This window comes from Magnolia sinica, chromosome 13 (genome assembly GCF_029962835.1).
Source record: "Magnolia sinica isolate HGM2019 chromosome 13, MsV1, whole genome shotgun sequence".
NCBI classification, from domain to species: domain Eukaryota; kingdom Viridiplantae; phylum Streptophyta; class Magnoliopsida; order Magnoliales; family Magnoliaceae; genus Magnolia; species Magnolia sinica.
In genome coordinates this window covers 61,476,623-61,498,779 of record NC_080585.1, presented here as the reverse complement: position 1 = coordinate 61,498,779, position 22,157 = coordinate 61,476,623, and the positions used below count along the sequence as shown (strand labels likewise).

General features: G+C 38.2%; 1 protein-coding gene across 1 annotated transcript; it reads left to right on the top strand.

The window, feature by feature from the left end:
- Positions 1 to 353: 353 nt before the first annotated feature.
- On the top strand, positions 354 to 15,919 carry LOC131223810 (small ribosomal subunit protein eS26y-like). Its single transcript, XM_058219321.1, has 5 exons — positions 354 to 513; positions 609 to 701; positions 3,348 to 3,432; positions 3,533 to 3,663; positions 15,615 to 15,919. Exons 1-5 carry the CDS (start codon positions 511 to 513, stop codon positions 15,678 to 15,680), a joined length of 378 nt encoding a protein of 125 aa, XP_058075304.1. The 5' UTR covers positions 354 to 510; the 3' UTR covers positions 15,681 to 15,919.
- Positions 15,920 to 22,157: the final 6,238 nt, after the last annotated feature.

Here is a 22,157-nt window from a genome sequence, read left to right as displayed (position 1 = left end):
TTGAATCAAGTTTATATGTGTTTTCCCTCCGTGGATGACAAATAAACATTACCGTGGGGCTAGCATGGTTTCAATGCAGAAATCATTATTCCCACTTTTGGCCCGTCATATGAGCCACTTGAGCTTTGGATATGCTTCAATTTTGAGTTCAACGTAAAAACGAATGGCCAGTGTGTATAAACCACGTGCATTTAGTGTTGCCCAACTGTGTTTACTCAGTGAGATAATAGCGTATCGAGTAACTCCGTATGCAATCCGATTCCCTTCCACCGCGGGGATTTTAAGTTAATTGTTCATCTACGGTGGGATGCGAAAGACCGCTGGCCTGGATTACCCAAACATGGCCCTACTTAGTCGAAATCGGAAGGCGCACATACGGCTCGGATCTCATGCTTCCGTGACCTATAAGTAGTCGCGTTCGCGTGGTCTCTTTGAAAACCCTAACAGGAGAGCAGCTGAGAGGAGAAGAAAATCCCTAGTGTTAGGGTTTGGAGAGAGAGCACAACTGCGATGGTGAGATGTCCTGGAATTCTACTACTTGCTCCTTCTCCATGATCTTCTATGTATATCTAATCTCTTCTTCTCTGCTGCTGCTGTTGTTGTTGCAGACGTTTAAGCGCAGGAATGGCGGACGCAACAAGCACGGCCGCGGCCATGTCAACTTCATTCGCTGCTCTAATTGCGGAAAATGCTGCCCTAAGGTACTCTTTTCTTTCCCCCGTCTCTCTCTAATCGTTGATATGTTTTCTCTCGATCTTTTAGGAATATCGTTGTTTGAAACCCTAGATTTTCCAATCTTTCGATTTCGTTAGCATCACAAGTCCTACATTTGCATTTACTTCGTTTTTTCTCAGAACAATCCCATTTGGAAACCCTGGGCTGGATCTATCTTTCGATTTCATTGATTTCAGTTTGCAAAATCGCCATGGTTCAACTCTGTATCTACATTTCCTGATTTTCGTGGAATAGTCGCCTTTGGAAAACCTGGACTAGATCTATCTACCTTTAGCTTTCATTGACTTTAGCTCGAAAAATCTCTATGGCAAACCCTGTATCTGCGATTCTGCGTATTTCCTTGGTTTTCCTAGAACATCCGCTTTGGGAAACCCTGGACTGGATATGCTTGTCTTTCGATTTCATCGATTTTAGGTTGAAAATCACTATGGCGAACTCCATTTCTGCATTTCCTTGGTTTTCTTAGAACAGCTGCGTTTGGAAACCCTGGACTAGATCTTCCGATCTGTTGATGTACAACAGAAACTGCCCTTGGAATCAATGGTGCAAGCGGGCCATGCCTGGGTTTGTCGCCAGGCGGCCAGGCCTATTTGCAAATTTGAATTCTTTCAGCCTGGGCCTGGCCCATTTCTATCCTACTGCGAGATACACACATCCCATTGTTTTTGGACTATATTTTTGGTAGGTAAGCTGGGCCTGTACCCAAGACCTCAGTGTTGAAATGTGGGCTGTCTATCACTGGGCTATGGGCTTGAACCCTTGGAAAACCTAGATATTCACGTCATTGGATTTGTTAGTATTTATTTATTTGAAAACGATTTGATATGAAGTCCTAATGTATCAGAATGGCAATAATGTCATGATGTGAATAGTTGGGACAATTGGGGTCTGTCATGCAATCACTGTTAGAAATATTGCTATTTGGAATCCTAGATCTGCTGATGTTTTGGTTTCTGTGGATTCTTATTGCAAAACATTGCTATTGCAAACCCCATATATGCATTTCCTTCTAATTTTTAGAAAAGATCTATTTTGAGAACTTGAGATTTCCTCATTGTTTGTTTTTCCTTTATTTCTATTGGGAAGCTGCTACCAGGAACCCTTGATATAGACATCCTCTCTGGATTTCTTAGAAAAGTTGTTGTTGTATGCCCTAGACATACAAATTTCTCGATTTTGTTAGAAAAAATAGCTGTCCCAAAAAAAAGACTTAATAGCCTAATCCCCTCAAAAGATATTAATTTCCATCAGAAAAAGAGGCATTATAGGATCCTAATGCATTAGAAGTGAATATGGTTCTAACTTCTAATGCATTAGAATGTGAAGAGGGTCCAAATACAATAGAATGTGGGCAGTGTCAGCCCAATTGGTAAGAATGGAGCCTGAGATGAGGTGATCTCTATTAGAAATATAACTGTTGGGAATCCTAGATTTGCACATCTTTCAATTTCCTTCAATTTCTATTGGGAAACCACTATTGCAAAGCCGAGGTCACCATTAATTTGTCAACACTAAGTCATTGTTGTGAGACCTAGATATGATGATAGTTTGTTTTCCTTTAAGATTGAGATCAGATGGTGTTATTAATATCTTGTTGTCGCCATACTAGAAAAATAATATATACATATATATATATACATATATATTTGAGGACACAGGGTGTCCCCACCTCTTTTTTTGAAGTGAGATTAATCCTTGCGAATACACACAATCACCCACAACCACGTGTAACACTAAAGTTATCCTTTTCCTTTTAGATTGAGATCAGATGGTGTCATTAATATCTTGTTGTTGCCATACTAGAAAAATAATTTTTAAGACCACAGTTGTCAAAATTTTAAATTTCTTCAAGATAAATGCAAATTAAAGAGGATCTTATCTTCAACATCATTCCTGCAATTTTGTTAGAAAATAAAAATTGCTAAATCCATTGGTATTTCTATTTTTTTCAAAGAAAATGTAGTTGAAAATGGTTTTTGTCTTCTTTTGAAATCGAGCAATTAAAAGGTCGTGATGCATTAGAATATAAATAGTTTCCTAGTGCATGTATTTTGTACAAGTTGCCCAAGTTTTGATGATCCACAGTAGGAATATGATGGCCCTCACCGGGGATGGATTATGACTACAATTTGTTTTAGGACTTCCCTATCCATTTTGTGTTCTGCCATTTCAGTTGTTGAGATCCTTATTATGTCTTTCCTACACATACAAACTGGAATATCATGACTGGGTAATACCTTCATGGAAAAATCATTAATCAAACTGTAAGTTGGCTTTTGGATGCAAAAAATTAATCGAATTTTAGGCATTCAGTTAAATGGAACTGACAAAAGTTAAGTGTTTCTACTATTCAGAATGAGGAAGTAACCCTCGAATCGCAATTGTGATATTTACGTTTCCTAATACATAATCATAATTTGGAGCTAGAACCATTGATGTGCATGTTGAGGGAAACTATAACTTGGTTATTTCAACTTTGTTCAAGTAATAATAATTGCATTCATTCCAAGTGTGCATCCAAATGCACTCAAGGTTTTTTTTTCTTTTTGATTTCTTGTCACACCAGTAGTAATTCAAATTATCTTCCTTTTCTGATTTTGATTTAATTTAAGGACAAGGCCATCAAAAGGTTTCTTGTGAGGAACATTGTTGAGCAAGCTGCTGTCAGGGATGTTCAGGAAGCATGTGTTTATGATGGTAATATTTATTAAAATTTCCCCTTTAATGATGATGTTGATATCAATAAGCTATTATTGCCATACTTCACGTTCATTCCTAAATAGAATTGTTTTTCTAGGTTACACTCTTCCTAAGTTGTATGCAAAGATGCAATATTGTGTTTCCTGCGCAATCCATTCACATGTGGTTAGGGTTCGATCTCGCACTGCTAGGAGGAATCGTGATCCACCTCCACGGTTTAGACGTCGGGTATATTCGCAACTACTTGTTTTGGTTTGAAATTTACCTTTTTATGGTTTCCATGTTTTTATTTTTTATTTTTTTGGGTGTTATAGATTACATATTAATGGTAAGTTTTATTATAGATAGTGAAATGCTTTGTTATGCATGTTAGACAATTTAGTGTTATGTGTCACATGTATAGGAAAGAAAATATGGATGATTTTGCTATTATAAGAATTTGTTGTTTTCTCTTTTTTTTCTTATGCTTTAAAAAAAAAATATATATTTCATAATACATAAAACTAATGATTGATTTCATTGCTACAAAGTTTGAGAAGGCTTTCTTTATAATCTTAAAGGGTAGACAATGTGTGATTTTGTAAATAAGCCTCTATTAATGGACTTTGCGAGTGCAATGTACCGCATTTGATCATATACTATTGTTGCCAAATGGCATAAGCGATCCTGTGCGATCGCATAATCACATAAGTGATCACACATTTTATTATTATTTTTGGGTGAAAAAAATCAGAAAAATGGAAAGTATGCAATCGCATATGCCATTATGCGGTCGCATAACATCCATATGGCATATGCGACCATTGCATATGCCATATGGATGACATTATGCGCGTGCTTTTGATAACATCGTCATATACTGACATGTAAATGTGCGAAGCTATTCACATTTAAATTAGTATTTGGGGGGTGGGTGGGTTATATGCGCACATGTGCGTGCTACATAGAGAGAGAAGGGCACATAATGGTTTTAATTGTGGGTAACCCATCTTCACTTTTTCTCGTATTGGGACTTAGTTAAGTCTCCGATTTGCCTCATTTTTGTGCCGACGTCTTAACATGAGCCAATACAAGCGATAAAAGGAATGAATGTCACACAATCATCATGATGGGCTCCTTGTAGCATTTGTCTCATGAGCTTTCTAATAGTACACCTTATGTGGGCTATACACGGAAGGTGAGGTGGGTGCGGGCTACTTGTAGGTAGGAGTTGAAAGGATAAAAATGCCCTTGAGAGAAACCAAAGCTTTACGTCTTTTCATATTATTGTTACATGGGCAAAATTGCTAATCATTGCTTGTATATCTAAGCTGTTTGGTGGCTTTTTGTGGGTGAAATCTAAACTGTACGTTGGACGCTGGCCGCATTTCTAAGCTCCCAAAATAACCCCTAACTTCATTTAAAATGTTGTCCTATGTCTTTTAAATATTCAAAGTTCTCCGTTCTAGGCACACTAACTGTGGAGGTGAAATTGGCCAAACACTAGTGTTATATATTATAGATACATGGAATTTTTAGATTTGGCTTGCGCTCTCAACCAGGTTTGGATCACATTAATTTTGGGTTGGTTCAACTTGGATCCATTTAAAATCGTGCATGAGGCAAGTTAATTCAGGTTGCTTTTGAGAGTTCTTCAGCCCAACCTACCTTGTAATTAAGATGAATTTTTGGACCCAAATTGCTCTAATTGGGGGTCCAACTTGAGATCAAGGTATCTCGTATCGGTTGGTGTAACAGTGCCCTCTTATACCAATACGGATACAGGGGAGTAATGGCCCGTAACGGTGCAAATTTTTTTTTTTTAGCCAAAAAAATATGGATTAAATTCGGAATATTCTAAGCACTCCAAATATGCATTCATTTATAAATTGGAACATGTTTATGGTGGTGTAACGGACCACTCTTTGGTGAGAAGTTGTATCGGACTGTCTGATGAATTAATGAACCAGATAACCTGAATATGACTACAAAATTCATATGCTTAATTTTCTAACTATCTACTATCAATGATAAATATATTAGAATGAATGTAATATGAAAATATCTTACATTTGTAGGTGTTTGCAATAATTTTTGAGGAATTTTTGGAACATACCTGTGGCTGTGACTGTGATTCCTGTCTGTGACTTGTCATCCTCAAGTCAAGAATTAAAAAAATAATTAGTAGTGTCTGATATACTCTCCTGCAACTTGATTAAGGATTACTTGATTGGTTGTCAAGGGAGCTATTTTAAATACACATTCAGCAGTGTAAGTGTGTGCTTGGCTTCTTGCAATAATACTACTGTGAGTTGTCTGCTGCAAATACTTTAATACAAATATATACTTACAATCACAAGTCACCACCAAAATGAAAATCTGCTTTTTGGTGGTTGCTCGACCTCCACATCATCGTCATCGTCATCGTCATCATCAGGCTGAGGCTCACCAATAGGTGTAGGTGCTGCATATCCATAATATCCAGTGCCAGAAGGAAATACTAGATTAACGAAACCAGAGAATGACTGATCCTGACTAGGCAACGACTCCGACCTCGAGTAAGGATATCCACTAGTACCCGTTGAATAGCTATACTGGTGCCCGTACTTAGGCTGTTGAGACTCTTGAGATTGAGAGTGCATCTGCTGTGATGAGTAACTTGGATTTGGATCCGGATATCTAGAATCATATGGATATGGATCGGGAGGATTACTCCAACATGAATGTGATGAAATAGGTTCAGTATAACCACCATAATCATAATCTAATTGACCATAAGAATATCCATCATAATAACTAGGACCATGAGCCTGCTGATGTTCTGGACCTACTGGACCCGGTGCACCACTAGACGTACTCTCCTCTTGCTGGCTGTATCGTGACTCGGTACACTCACAAGTCCGACCTCGTGTTCTACCTCGATGTTTATCGGCATCGCGATATGTAGACGGCTGTATAGGGTGCTGAGCAACACCAGAAGTGTCAGCACCAGGGGCAGGGGGGTCATCATCACCATCATCCAACACGGTCATGTTACCACTGTTCGTACTCTTTTATTGATTTCGAGCCGTACTTGGCATAAACATTGCCCCTCTTAATAGGTCCAACACATCTGCACGACTTTCTTGTTGCGCTCTGCGTATTTCTGGGTCATTAATTTTCAATTCTTCACTATCCTCTTCAATTTGCTTTTCCCTTGTTTCCAACCAAGGTAGAAGCGGGTCATCCTTATCATAAATATTGTCCACGTTTATTGGACAGTAGCCTGCATCATCGGCGGCTTTAATGCTCCTATGATGTCATCGCATTCTTAGTTTTATATTGTAGTTCATAAAGACAAGTCTATCTAATGTCCTAATCTGCAATCTATTCCTATTCTTTGAATAAATAAGTGCAAAACAACTCCAATTCCTTTAGCAGTTAGAGGAAGATGTTGTCTAGCTCAAAACTTTTACTGCAATTTTTTGGAGTCTTCGTACTCTCTCCGAAATTAATCCACCATTCGGCCGGTTGCAACCTGGATACTACATGTGGTGCAAGAGCATCTCCAAAGCTACCCAGGCGGTTTCCAAATGTATTTAATTCATTCAACGCCTTTATTTGCATATCTAAGTCAAGCTCTAACCTCATTATCACATTCTTTAGTCCGATACGAACTTCATCATCTGCAACAAATGATTGGGCATATCTGTATATAGGATTTAGGAAGTAACCTGCTGCATGAAGATCGTGATGGAGTTGTTTTGTCCATCTCCTGTCGATCATCCTCCAATAAGACTCCCAGCTTTTACAATCACGTTGAATTGCTAACTTTGCCTTTTGTCTATCTCCTGTCGATCATCCTCCAATAAGATTCCCAGCTTTTATAATCATGTTGAATTGCCAACTTTGCCTTATCCATGGCATCATATAGGAAGCCCATGGTAGGTGTTTCATCGGTTTCAACAAGACGAAGTACCCTCATTAGTGACTCCATCACCTTTAGGATCGACATGATCCTCTTCTAATATTTGTCCTGTATGGTGTTCACAACTTCAACCGGTGTCCGTCTTTTGCCCATTTTTTGTGTTGAGCCATTCTCGGGAAGCGAACATCTCACTCAACTCTCCCTTATGCTGAAATAAACTCTCTAATGTTATAAAGTTTGTTGCGAATCTAGTCTTGATTATGGTTGTAAATAGACGCCATCACTTCTCTTGCCATTTCGACCATTTCCTTAACATTCTTCTTCTTCCTAATATCTTCCAATATAAGATCAATACAATGGGCAGCACATGGTGACTAAAAAAGATGTCGTCTCTTATTCATCAACTTATGTCCTACAAGCTTATATGATGCTTTATTATCTGTTACAATCTGCACTACATTCTCCTCTCCAATTTTTTTCACAACTTTATCCATTAGTCCAGTAATATAATTAGAATCTTTGGTTACCTTTGAGGCATCAAATGACTTGTGGTATATACTTCCTAAGTGGCAATACACCATGAAGTTGATCATGCTGCGTCTGGTTGTGCCAGTCCAACCATCACACATGATCGTGCATCCTCTGGCTTTCCATACAGGTTTAAAGGTAGCCACGTATGCTTTCACATCCGTATACTCTGCATCTGTCCATTTCCCCCTAATCTCCTTAGTTGTGAGAGCTTTTATTCCTTCACCTGCTTCTGCTGTTGCATCAATTACCACTTGCCAATATGGAGAATTGGCCGCGTTAGGAGGTATGTTGGCATGTATAAATAACTTTGCTGCTACTCTACCTAGCTTCTTAATGAAAGTTCTACTCCACATTTGTTTTATCTTCTTTTGTTTAGTTGATTCTTTCCTAAATAGGATTGGATCAATAGAGGGTCTTCTAGGCTCATTTACTTCTTCATTCAAACGTATAAGGGCATCACGTGAAGATGTCTGTCGTCGGCTCCCAATCACGTCGTAACCCACCAAACCTACCCCCACGCCCACCTGCAGAAGTAGTTGCACTCCCCCCCCCCCCCCCATATCACGTATTGACCCATGCGCGCCAAACATGCGGCGATGTTCTTTCTCTTCACGAGCTAGACGCAAGCTCTCTCCTAGTTATAGTTAATTCCCGATCTGAATCTTCGTCAGAATCAATAATATCTTCATCACGAACGCTCATATATTCAGGACCAAACACCTCTTGTCGATCTGCATCCAAAATCTCATCTTTCTTCTTTTGTACAGTACCACGTTTACCCTTCGACTCATTCAGACTAGCTTACATTAAAATCATTATCTCTTTCGGTACTCTAGTACATCCCGCAACTTGACCCTTTCGATGTGCCAAATGTTGTTTAAGACGGGTAATTTCACCAGTCACTAGTCTATCACAATAATTGCATTTCATTTGGTGCATAATACCATCAACCCTTTGACAATGTTGCCATCCAATATCCTCACGTACCTGTTGGCCAGACCCAGACATTTCTTTAGGTTTAGGTAGATACTAGATAATTAGATATAGATTAGATATGAGTATGAGTGTATGACTTATGTCTATGTGAGATTGTGAGTCCAGTCTACTCGGCACTCGCTATTCTAAATTTATATACAGTTTTAGAATCTAATCAATAAAGATGATTTTATGTTCTAAACCTTAAGAAGCTCTAAAACCTGTCCAATATAAAAAAATAAAAACATAAAGTCAGTAATTCGAAAATAGAAAAAAATTAAAAAAAATATAAAATGACAACAACAATTTGTAAAATGCATATTAACATGTTCTACTATGATTAACACATCATATTCTACCATTAAAACAACAAGACATTCAATAAAAATTGATTTTTCGAATTTTTAAAAAATGGGCGGAAAATAGTGCGTAAATAGAAAAAAAATAAAAAAATAAATAAAATGACATCAAGAATCTGTAAAATGCACATTAACATGTTCTATTATGATGAACAGATCATATTCTATCATTAAAATAGCAAGACATTCAATAAAAAATGATTTTTCGAATTTTCAAAAAAAAGGCCGAAAGTAGTGCGTAAATAGAAAAAAATTAAAAAATATATAAAATGACATCAACAATCTATAAAATGCACATTAACATGTTCTACTATAATTAACACATCATATTCCATCATTAAAATAACAAAACATTTAATAAAAAATGATTTTTCAAATTAAAAAAAGGGGCCGAAAATGGTGCGTAAATAGAAAAAATTTAAAAAATATAAAATGACATCAAGAATCTGTAAAATGCACATTAACATATTCTACTATGATTAACACATCATATTCTATCATTAAAACAACAAAACATTCAATAAAAAATGATTTTTCGAATTTAAAAAAAGGGCCGAAAATAGTCCGTAAATAGAAAAAAACTGAAAAAATATATAAAATGACATCAACAATCTATAAAATGCACATTAACATGTTCTACTATGATTAACACATCATATTCTATTATTAAAATAGCAAAACATTCAATAAAAAATGATTTTTCGAATTTTCAAAAAAAGGCCGAAAATAGTGCGTAAATAGAAAAAAATAAAAAAATATATATAAAATGACATCAAGAATCTATAAAATGCACATTAACATGTTCTACTATGATTAACACATCATATTCTATCATTAAAATAGCAAAACATTCAATAGAAAATGATTTTTCGAATTTTCAAAAAAAGGGCCAAAAATAGTGCGTAAATAGAAAATATTAAAAAAATATAAAATGACATCAACACTCTGTAAAATGCACATTAACATGTTCTACTATGATTAACACAGCATATTCTATCATTAAAACAACAAAACATTCAATAAAAAAGATTTTTCGAATTAAACAAAGGGCCGAAAATAGTGCGTAAATAGAAAAAAATTAAAAAATATATAAAATGACTTCATGAATCTGTAAAATGCAAACATGTTCTACTATGATTAATACATCATATTATACCATTAAAATAGTAAAACATTCAATAAAAAGTATAAATACCTATTTTTGAGGAATTTTTGAAAAATGGCCCACGAAGCTTCGAATCAATAAAATCCTTAATGTAAGTTGTTTTTATCTGAAATATCAAGCTAAGATTCATCGAAAATAGTAATAGAATGATTTAGGAAGAGTTTGGAAGAAAGAAGTTTCAAAAAAAGTGAAAAAACGGACTTTAAAAAGCTAAAAAAAAAGTGACCGTTTTCTGACCGTTACGCCCTAGCTGTTACTGGGCAGTAACGGCTGTTACGCCCGTAACGGCCGTTGCGGCTACAATATCGGTGGGTTGCCCGTTATGGCCCCGTATCGCGTAACGGCATTGGCCGTTACCGATACGTATCGGCCGATACGGGACACCCCGCTTGAGATACTGACTTGTTTGTTATTGGGTCGAGTCCAATGTGCCGTTGAATTAATTGGACCCATTTGCATTGCTATTTGAATATGCCTTGAAGCAACTTTCGAATAAAATAGTAGTTAATGTTGATGTTGTTCTGTACATGCATGGAATAACAGATTTATTGCCACACATGTAGAGAACTAACACTATCAAAACAAATGATAGAAGGGCCACACAATGAAATACGAAGGTCCCACAATAGTCATACAACTTAGCAGCTGTAGATACCATAGAATGATACTTCGATTCAACATTGGAATGAGATATAGTTGGCTTGTTTCTTGGCACACCAAGAGGCAAGAGTGCAGCTGATAAATGCACTGGGTAGAAGTAGATCATTGGTATATGCTTAGTTTATGAACTTAAGGGCCTAAATAATCCTATGCCTAATGTATCATGTATGAAGTAGCATACCATGTACCAGTTCCCTTACCACATATTGGAGCAGCCTGTGATCCAGGTAACTATGGTCTAGGGGCTACTTTGGCAAGATCTGATTGTAGGAGTGCCGTTGGGTGTTAGTGGTGAGGTTTGATATGTAATTTGGGGTGTGAGGTGGAGTCATTGCCTATGGAGTATTTTGATCTTCCCCCTGGCACAATTCCGAGGGCTGTATCTATTTGGAATCTCGTGGTGGAGAGATTTGAGAAGAGATTGAACTTCAAGGAGAAGATTGTATATTTCCCTTGGTGGCTGCATAACTTAAAAAGTTACTTTGTCAAATCTTTGCACTATATCTTTCGCTTTTCAAAACAACATTTATGCGGATAAGGGATTTCTTATGGGAAATAGAGGATAGTGCAAGTTCATCTCTTATTAATGGGAGGATGTTCAAAAGCCAAGAGCGAAGGGGATTAAGTTTAGGGAGAGGGCGAAAAGCTAGTCTTTGCTTGCACATGGGAGGGGTTGGTCTCGGTGAGGAGTGGTGGGAGGAGAGGATCATCTCATGTGGTAGGCTATATACTTGAAAGGGGATGGGGCAATGTTTGGTGTGGGGAATCGAGACTAGAGAAATCCACAAAACTTGTTAAATTCATGAATTTGCATTGGATTGGGATTTGGTAAATCCCAAAATCCATTGTTGGAAATCAAGCTTGGATTTGGGAGAATGTATGGCAGGGAATTGAGACTATAAATCCATGAACTTGTTAAATTCATGAATTTGCATTGGATTGGAATTTGGTAAATCCTAAAATCCATTGTTGGAAATCAAGCTACAAATCCTTGGATTTAGGAGCATGTATGGCAATGTCATATCGTTTAGTATTATGGAATATCTTTTATTGCTTTTAAGCAAGGCTCTCATTTTGTGGATTTGCAAAGGCAGGATGCCAGGGGCACCTGGCTGGGATATGTGGCATTGGCTGATCTATTTCCTAGACTACTCTCTTTTAGAGAGGTTACTGTTAAAGACTGCTACTAAATCCATAGGGGTAGATTGGTTTGGAGTTTACACTTTAGAAGACATTTGTGGTACTTTTGTGATAAAGCCCATAAGAGTGCGAGATTTGAGGATGCCAGGGGCACCTGGCTGGGATATGTGACATTGGTTGATCTATTTCCTAGACTACTCTCTTTTAGAGAGATTATTGTTAAAGACTGCTACTAAATCCATGGGGGTAGACTACTCTCTTTTAGAGAGATTATTGTTAAAGACTGCTACTAAATCCATAGGGGTAGATTGGTTTGGAGTTTGCACTTTAGAAGACATTTGTGGTACTTTTGTGTTTTGAAATCATGGAAAATCTTCCTAAATTGCTGGATGAGGTTTATCTCCCCGACAATAGGTTCGACTCTTGGGCTCATGCTTTTCTAGTGGAAGATTTTGATGCACTGTGCTTATATATAATGCTAGCAGGGATAATTTTACCCCCGCAATTAGTTTTCTTGAGGATTCAAACATTGAATATTTGAAAGACATTTTAAAGCCCATAAGAGTGCGAGATTTGAGGATGCCAGGGGCACCTGGCTGGGATATGTGACATTGGCTGATCTATTTCCTAGACTACTCTCTTTTAGAGAGATTCTTGTTAAAGACTGCTACTAAACCCATAGGGGTAGATTGGTTTGGAGTTTGCACTTTCGAAGACATTTGTGGTACTTTTGTGTTTGAAATCATGGAAAATCTTCCTAAATTGCTGGATGAGGTTTATCTCCCCGACAATAGGTGTGACTCTTGGGCTCATGCTTTCTAGTGGAAGATTTTGATGCACTGTGCTTGTATATAATGCTAGCAGGGATAATTTTACCCCCGCAATTAGTTTTCTTGAGGATTCAAACATTGAATATTTAAAGGATATGGAAAGACATTTTAAACAATGCTAAGGGATATTTTGGGAACTTGAAAATGTTGATGTTGCTTGATGTGTAATTGGAATTTTACGTGTTGAAAGCCATCAACGTCTTAGATTTTGCTTGCAAAATGTATTTGGCTAGTTCCTCCTGAAATTAGTAATATGAAGAGACACGCCTTGTTTTTTTAAGGACATTTTTGTCCTTTCAGTTCTTTCTTACTAGTAACCCTCACCAATCTCTCCTCTTTGCATGTAGCATGTACGAAGTGTATTATTAGGACCTCATCTGCAAGGCAATGTGGCACCCACAGTGATGGCTGTGATATCCACTTCGTACATCTGATGTGTTGGCTCATGTTAGCAAGTCAACCCCAAAACTGTGGCAGATTTAAAAGTCAACTTGGGCATGGAATTGAAAAAAAGTGGGGATTGGTGGCCCACAGTAGAAATCACTTGGGATGATTCGCTCTCCATACATGTAACCTCGACCTTTTCCTCCAGCTTCCACACCTCCCTCAGTATGCGCGTCCTCTCTCCATATGCACTTGCATGTGGCATACCCCCTTGGTATGTAGGAAACACATAGGACATTAATATGAATAGAGGGTTCAAGAGGGACTTGGATTGAAGGGATGGTGAGATGATCTTCGCTTCCCCGAGGATAGAGCCTTGGATAGGAACAATTAGCTAAACATGATTTCCTAAAGGTGGCCTCAAATAGCTGCGATGGTGCTATGATAATGGTGATGATATGTTGAAGCTTGTGATTGTGGTCTGTTCATGGATTTTGAATCATCTAAAGCTTTCATCAAATAGACACAGGCCCAGGTTCTTGAAGTAGATTATTATTATTATTAATTATTAATTTCTGTGGGCATCATTTAGGCCTTGGCAAAATAATATTGCATCATACACAACTCTAGATCATGCATTTCCTGGCACATACCGTATCTCATTGAATATCAACCTTTGCTTGCGTGATGAATTTTATTGGCATTTTCTGTATAGTGGATTGCAGTATCTGCTATTTACACTCCCTATTGGAAGGAGGTCATGATAATATGTGACGTTTCATATATATAATATGCACGGTGGCTTCCTGTGCACCAGACCTAAAGCTATTCATGGTCCTCGGGCCTGGTTGGTTCAGGTGGGTGCCATTGTGATGTTTATAAGTAAGCTATTCACAGTCCTTAGGCCTGGTTGGTTCAGGTGGGTGCCACTGTGATGTTTATATGAATTCCACTCCATACATCAGATGTTTTATCCCATTTTAGGCCTAACGCCCAAAAATCAAGCCCATCCGTGACTCATGTGGGCCACACTAAGGGAAAAAATTTGGATGGTGAGTGTTGCCCTTTGTTATTTCGAATCATGAGGTCCACCTGAATCACGGATGGAGTTGGTTTCTCCGCTTGAGACCTAAAATTGGGTCACTCACCTGATGGTTGGAGTGGATTTTACAAATACATGATAGTGGATCCACCCCAACTAGATGGCTACTAAGTAAATTTAATTCTGGATTCTGTACTGAGGTGTTTACCATCCTTTACCACCTTTACCATGCCATGAAGACACCATGGGGCCCACCATGATGTATGCAGTTTATCTGTGCTGCCCATCCATTTTTTCATCTTATTTTAGGTACGGGACTAACATTGAAGTACATTCAAATCTTAAGTGGACCACACCATACAAAACTGTGGGAATCGAATTCCTACCATTGAAAACATCAGAGGTGCCACAGAAGTTTTGGATCAAGCTGGTATTTGTGTTTCCCTTTCATCCAGGCCAGTGTGACCTTATGAACAATTTGGATGAACATTTAAACATCACTATGGGCCCTAGGATGGTTTCAATGGTGGATGTCACGCTTCCCACTGCTTTCTGTGGTGTGGTCCAGATGAATCAAGGGTGGCCCCCATCATGATGTGCATGTGAAATCTACTCCGACCATAGGCTGTATAGTGATAATTTAGCTATATGGCTAAAAAATCAGCCAAATCCGTAATTCAGGTGGTCCACCTGAGTGGAAACAGTGCTTGGACGTCCACCATCCAAATTGTTTCACTTGATATGGCCCACATAAATCACACATGGGCCTAATTTTTTGTACACATGCATAACATTTTATGAGGCAACTAATGGTTGGGAGTAGATCTCACGTAAACATCACAGTGGGTTCCATAAAAATTAAGGGTAGGCATCCTCTCTCCTACTATTTATCATTATATGGCTCACCTAAATCACATGTCTACCTTATTTTTTAGCCTTGCGGCTAAGCTTCTACCATTCACTTACGGTGAGGTCCACCATGAGCCCCAGCCTACCCCCTTTGTCCCACACCAAAGTATCCTGTGCACATTTGCAGGAGAACGTGACTCTCTCTCTCTCTCTCTCTCTATATATATATATATGTGTGTGTGTGCGCGCGCGTGCGTGCATATATCATCTTCCATGGATTAATATGACATTGTACAAGTGACAGCTCCTCTATTTGGTGTCTATATCAACCACGTTTTCATTTGTGTGCTTTCTGCAGGATGATATGCCAAAGCCCGGGCAAGCACCACGTCCAGCTGGAGTGGCAAATCCAGTGCGCCCATGATGAGAGTTGCTGCTGCAGTGCCTTCTATTTTTCTAGTTTGAAGCTGGGGGTGTTCACTTAAAAGGAATCAAGCTTTATTTGGATTAGTAAGTTTGAAGAGGCCTTTTGTTTTAATGTTTCAACAGTTTTTTGTTTTTTCATCGTTTTGTTCATCGGCATACAGTAGTCCACCATTACAGATTACTGCTTTTAGCTTAATGTTCCTTTTCCTTGCCGTTTGAAATGGTGGTTTGAGCAAACTCGCAGGCTTTCTGTCTCTTGAGTCTAAGAAAATTGGAAATGGGCAGGGACTTCAATTTCCGCAGCCTGAAATATATAGATCTGCCCAAAAGATTTCCCATTGGGCAATTCTGGCCATTGTTTAAAATCCCAGGCATGTCTGGGAGATTTACACTCCCCATCCGTTCTTTTGGTCCATATGTGTTTATCACTTGCTTGTAAGTTCCTCTACGGAAGCCCTATTGTTCTCGACCATATTTTCAGACATTCATTGCCTGGTTGGTTGCAGTAAAAAATGCCCCAAAATAAATCAATTGAAATTACATTGTTATATCTGATCAATCAGTGATTCTGTTTGTTCAACTTCACACGACCCCATTCTCACTTGGTTGGTGGCAAATGTAGCCATGAACGAGTTGATTGGCCCTTGCTTAGTGTGTGGACATGAACAATTTGATTAGGCCTGGGATTTGTATTCTTCTGTTTGTTTAGCCACGAACGAGTTCGTTAGGTCTGACTTGTGTGTAGTCACGGATGAGTTGATTGGGTCTGGCTATGTGTAGCCAAGAACGAGTTGATTAGGTCCTTTGGGCAAAAAGCAACCAAATCTGAGAGAGAGAGAGAGAGTCCTTTGGGCAAAAAGCAACCAAATCTGAGAGAGAGAGAGAGAGACCTTTGGGCAAAAAGCAACCAAATCTACTCATAGAATGGACCTAACATTCATTTTGCTATTTATCAATGGCTTGCAATTTTTCTCTCTGGTTTGGTCTGCCTCACTACAATATGGGAGCTGATTTCTGCCATAGTTATGTGGTCCAACCGTTGGCTTGCACCGCCTCTGACAAACTCGCCCCGAATCTTTCCGTGAGTCCTGTTTAGACATCCTGCGGTTATAATACTGGTTAATGGTTGATTATCGACAGAGTATTGTGTTTTTCTTCTTCCAATGTTCTACCTTCGCAGTTTGTAGAAGTGATTTAGAAAAAAAAAATCACCACCTAACTATTATGGAATTTATATTCAAGTGCTTTTTTCAAATAAGCTTTTAAAAAAGCTGCCTTATTAATTGATGTAACTATCATCTCACGGTCGATGTAACTATCATTTCACGTTGATTATCATTCCACAACCTACAATCCTGTCTGTGGTTTCGGTCGGTCTGACCCTGATGTTTATGAATCCATCCCGACCATCAGGTCAGTTGTCGCATGTTAGGCCAAGCTCTCAAAAGTCAGTTCCATCTGTGTTTCAGGTGGACCAAAGGACCGCATGTATTTCAGTGCGGACAATGGTATACAGGACAATGCTCACCGGCCTTCCAAACTATTTAGGTGCGGTCATGAGAAACATATATGTATATGATGGGTATATATTTACGGCGTAGCTTGTATTTTTGTGTGGAATGTAATGGTTGGAGTGACAAAGCTAGTATTTTTGTGTGGAATCTAATGGTTGGAGTGAATTTTATATAATTATCACCTTAAAAATTAAGGGCCAACTCCTCTCTCAATTATTTCCTTTGGTGTGGCCCTCAAGAATCACACGTGGTCCTTATTTTAATTTTAATTTGATCTCTAGTCTGCATGGGACTAAGGTGCCATCTGAAAGTTAATTTAAGTGCTCATGGTTGAGCGGTCAAAATCAGGAGCAGTCAAGTCATGGTTGGACAAGGACTTTGGGAGTTACTTTTTGATTGGGCCCACTATGACTTGTATGTGTGGATGCGTGGATGCTAGAGGGAGGATTTTTTAGGGACGGGAAATCAATTTTCTCTTTCACTTGTCTCGCTTGAGGGCTTTTATTTGGGGTAAAAAGGTGTTATATTTGACGAGGGTCGTCTCAAACTAATTATTATAATCCTACAATCAGTTAGACCCTGCAGAAAAGTTTAAGATTGAGAACCTGAAGATTCTTAATCCTAATATGACTCATGAGTTTGCGTTCTAAAGATTTTAATTAAGGGGCCGTAGTTAGAGAGAGGGAAGGTGTTGGGGTTAGGCATCTACTTTGTCCGTGCAGATGTACGGTCTTTACTTCACATGATCTCACTAATTTTCGAGGAATAAGACTAGTTCTCGCGTGTAGAAAATGTAATTCGATGTAATGACAATGGTGATTGATCGATTCAAAATTCTAATAGGCAGGATCCGATTATATCGGCAAGCCGTAGAGCATACGTTCAAAACGATTGAGTGTAGGGTGCACGGTAGGTAGAAATGGGATTATGGGATGCTTGAAGATGTATTAATGTTTAGGATAAAATGATAACTAACTAGCTAAGGTTTTTGTGGGCCAGTTTCAATTATATTGGCAAGCCGTAAAGCATAAGCATATCGGTCAGATACAAGAAAACGATGGAATGCGATGTAATGCTGATATATATGAGGAGCAAGGGGGTTAAAAAGAGAATGAATATTGCACGATGTTAATGCTTTGATTTGATGAAACTGATTGAATCTTGGATGTTTGGATGAATGGTAATATTGCAAGGCTAGATCAAATGGCTCATATTTGAACTTAGGTAGCTCATGAGGCTTGAACACTGGTATACTAAATCAAATGGCTCATATTTGAACTTGGGAAGCTCACAAGGCTTGAACTCTAGCTAGGCTAGGCTAGACCAGCGTTAGGCTCTCTCTCTCTCTCTCTCTCTCTCTGTCTCTCTCTCTCTCTCTCTCTCTCTCTCTCTCAGGGCCTGTTTGGCTGGGTGGATTGGAAGGGATTGAATGGTATTAGGGTGGATGGCATGGATTTTAAGGTAATGATGGTGTTGTCAGTGGATTGTCTTAAGATCCATGGGATTGCTATATCCCGGGATTGCTATATCGAGTCTGTTTGGCACGCTCGGCTAATCCCGGGATTAAACCTTCCCATCCCTTCCAATCCCTCGAACCAAACATGTCCCAGGAAAATTTGAACGGATTAAGGTGGATTGGATGGGATTTAAAGGTAATGATGGTGTTGTCAGTGGATTGTCTTAAGATCCATGGGATTGCAATATCTCGGGATCAGATCACCCAGTCTGTTTGTCACGCCCGACCAATCCCGGGATTTAACTTCCAATCCCTTCCAATACCATCCAATCCCTTCCAATCCGCCTGGCCAAACGGGCTCTTACTCTCCTTGGTGGAAGGATGGCTAAATGGCTGAACCTCTAAAGGATGATGAGGCTTTGAAATGGGAGTGGATGAGTCCATTCTGGATGTTTTGGATGCTTGAAATGAGAAGGGGATGAAGCTATTTATAGCCTCAAAACCTGATTTTCTTGTAATTCCTGGTGATCCGAGGGGCAAAAGGTGGTTGAGGCGTTAAGATTGGATATTGTCACATGGCATCATCTCATGAATTGGATGAGGTGGAAAAAGTGTAATTGGGTAAGGTGATTGACATTGGAGTAATTACACCTCCATCGCACACTTTGGGTTTAGAAATGGGAGATTCCACATGTTTGAGGGATGCCATGTAACATCGCGAATTTTCACGGCCAAAGTTTATACTCGTGCTCGAGAAAATCGGGTGTTAATAATGTATAAATTGGATGCTTTAAAAATCGCGCTTATTTTTTTTTTTTTTTTTTTTTAATTGAGATCACATCTAGATACATTCATGAGAATAAAATCGACTGTATTGATTATTTTATTAGAGTAAAAGAATTTAGTAAATAATCAAATGCCCTCTCAATGGGAACTAAATACATTTATCGAGTTCGCAGTGGAAGTATAAAATTAATTCATAAAACTATCTTCTTATTCTTTCAGTATAATCTTCTATAGGGAGATGGTCCTCTAGGTCTTCAATCTGTATGTTACCTGCATCATCTGTACGATTGGAAAGGGTTAACGCCCTACTTATAGTGATGGTTATCCTTTAAGATTAACAATAATTTAAGAGATTCATAGAAGTAAAGTAAGAGTTCTAATACGTCTCGTACTCCACCACTACGAGAGGTATTAACATGCGCATCCAATCTACATGAATGCATGCCTAATAAAGTGATTGCGGTTCATCATATGTAGTGATCATCACAATGTAGAATACAATTCATGGAAACCCGACTCGCCCCGCATCTCATAACTAGAAAGATTCGCCGGTGTGTACAACGTTAACGTGGATTTATACGAACATCTCATGGCGACACAACAACGCGGTTGGAGGAATTACGTAACACGATGTGTTCATGAAGAGACTATTTGTGACATCTAATCCCAAAAAAAGTGATGTAACATGTATGACAATTTACTTACATCGATTGTGCACCACGCCAACCAAACTACGGAATTACTTGCCGACCAAGAGGGCCGCTACTCGTAACACATTACTTGCACGATAAATTTTTGAATCACTAGTTATAATACCTCTAACACATCACTTGCATAGATAATTCAAATTATGTGATTTTTAGAATTCCAAGGCACAAGCCCAAGCCATAAAGTTAAATAATACATGACTAATAAAATAAGGAGAAGAGTAGCAATGACTAACTCAACAGAGAGGGAAGTGACAATGACCAACTTAACAAAGAGGAGAGTGACAATGACCAACTTAACAAAGAAGAGAGTAGCAAGGGTTAACAAAATTGGTAAAGCAAGGGCAAGACTTGTATCCATCGTCCATTATAAAAATAATGAAGATTGCTCGTAATTAACATCATACCATAATCCCAAAGGGTAAATAATTGTTGATGGTAAATTAAACAATTGTACAGAGAGAATTAAAGTAACACGCGAATAGGTAAAAGGCAAGGTAATTCATATCAACTTAAATTAAGGTAAGCTTAAAGGAAAAACCCTTACCTAAATTCAAAAAGATCATGAATAATTAACATAACACTTTAACAAAAAATAAAATAAAATCATACCTTAACCATAATTCCCAATAGATAAATAATTGATTGGGGTAAATTAAATATTTGCATGGAGGATTCAAAACATATGAGGGAACAAAATAATTCATATCAACTCAAGTTAATATAAGCTTAAAGGAATCCCTCACCTTAGCCTTCGATCTAATCCCTAGCTAGATGTCCTTGTATGAAAGCTTTTACAAGAAAAGCTTCCATATGAATCACAACATGGCTTGAGTAAGAGGGAGACATCATATATATGGAGAAGGAAGATGACGTCTAGGCTTCTCTTTCTCTTTCTCTCTCTCTCTCTCTGTTTTTTTTCTCTCTCTCTCTCTCTCTCTCTCTCTCTCTCCTTGGGCGTTGGGCGTGTGAATGGAGAGGGGAACACACGTCCCCTTTTTAAAAGGGAGTGAGCGGTATGAGAGGGGCGTGTTTCACATCACACTTGGATTGAATTTCTTCAATTTTTCCTTTTCTGACGACCTTCTTTAAATCTAATTCATCCATTGTGTCAGGGTCATCGAATAGAGCCGGGTACATGATTTTCTTGGTGATCCGAAATTTAGATTGACCAATCTTGAAAATTATCCTAACGGGTGTAAAAAAAAACTTGATCTCAATTAATAGTCCACACTTAATGATCAGGGCCTAATTTTGGAGAAAATGTGTAGTCAGGATAAACAAACGATTGAGAAAAATTTAGTCGTTGATCGATGGTGGAAAAGGCCTAGATCTAAAATACACCTTTTGTATCAAAAGGAAGGAACTGGCTTCAGCATTCAACGGTACAAGATTATAAATCGGGGTCTAAATTTTGTATAACATTGTAGTCATATGAGACCAGAGTATGGTCCAAATTTGAGTCACGACGGACGGAAGGAAGTGGTTAAATTGGAAGATTCAGATTTATAAGGAGTTGATAGGCTTTGAAAGGATAACTTCTCGCCTAAGGAAAAGTCTACCAAAGTGAGGTTTTCATATTTTTGTACTTGGTCTATATTATGGGTAATCCAAGTCATTCATATAAAGGGAAATATCCTACTACGACTACTCACGAGGTTTCTTCACTCAATAAATACCAAAATCAATGGTTAAGGGCTTGATTTGTCAATTGGTTCACTTTTATAATAATCTAAAGGTCGAAATTTGACATGTATGGTTAATTTATGATACATAGGCATAGTATAAATTTTCACATCAAACGGATCATGGGAACTATGTGATCTAGAATTCAGAGGTCGAGGTTAATGACATCTTCATAATTTTTGCTGACATGAGAGTTTTAGAAAATCTAATGGTTTTACATGGTTATAGGCATGTTTCTAAGTAATTCTTACGAAAGGATTTATATGTAAATCATTATGAATAAAGAGTTTTTTACCAAATTAATTAAGGAATGTACATATATCAAA

Bases quoted from the DNA above. Each gene is read 5' to 3' on its own strand.
- LOC131223810 (XM_058219321.1), top strand. The intron at 702-3,347 runs GTACTCTTTTCT...ATTTAATTTAAG, and splicing joins GCGGAAAATGCTGCCCTAAG to GACAAGGCCATCAAAAGGTT. The intron at 3,433-3,532 runs GTAATATTTATT...TTGTTTTTCTAG, and splicing joins GGAAGCATGTGTTTATGATG to GTTACACTCTTCCTAAGTTG.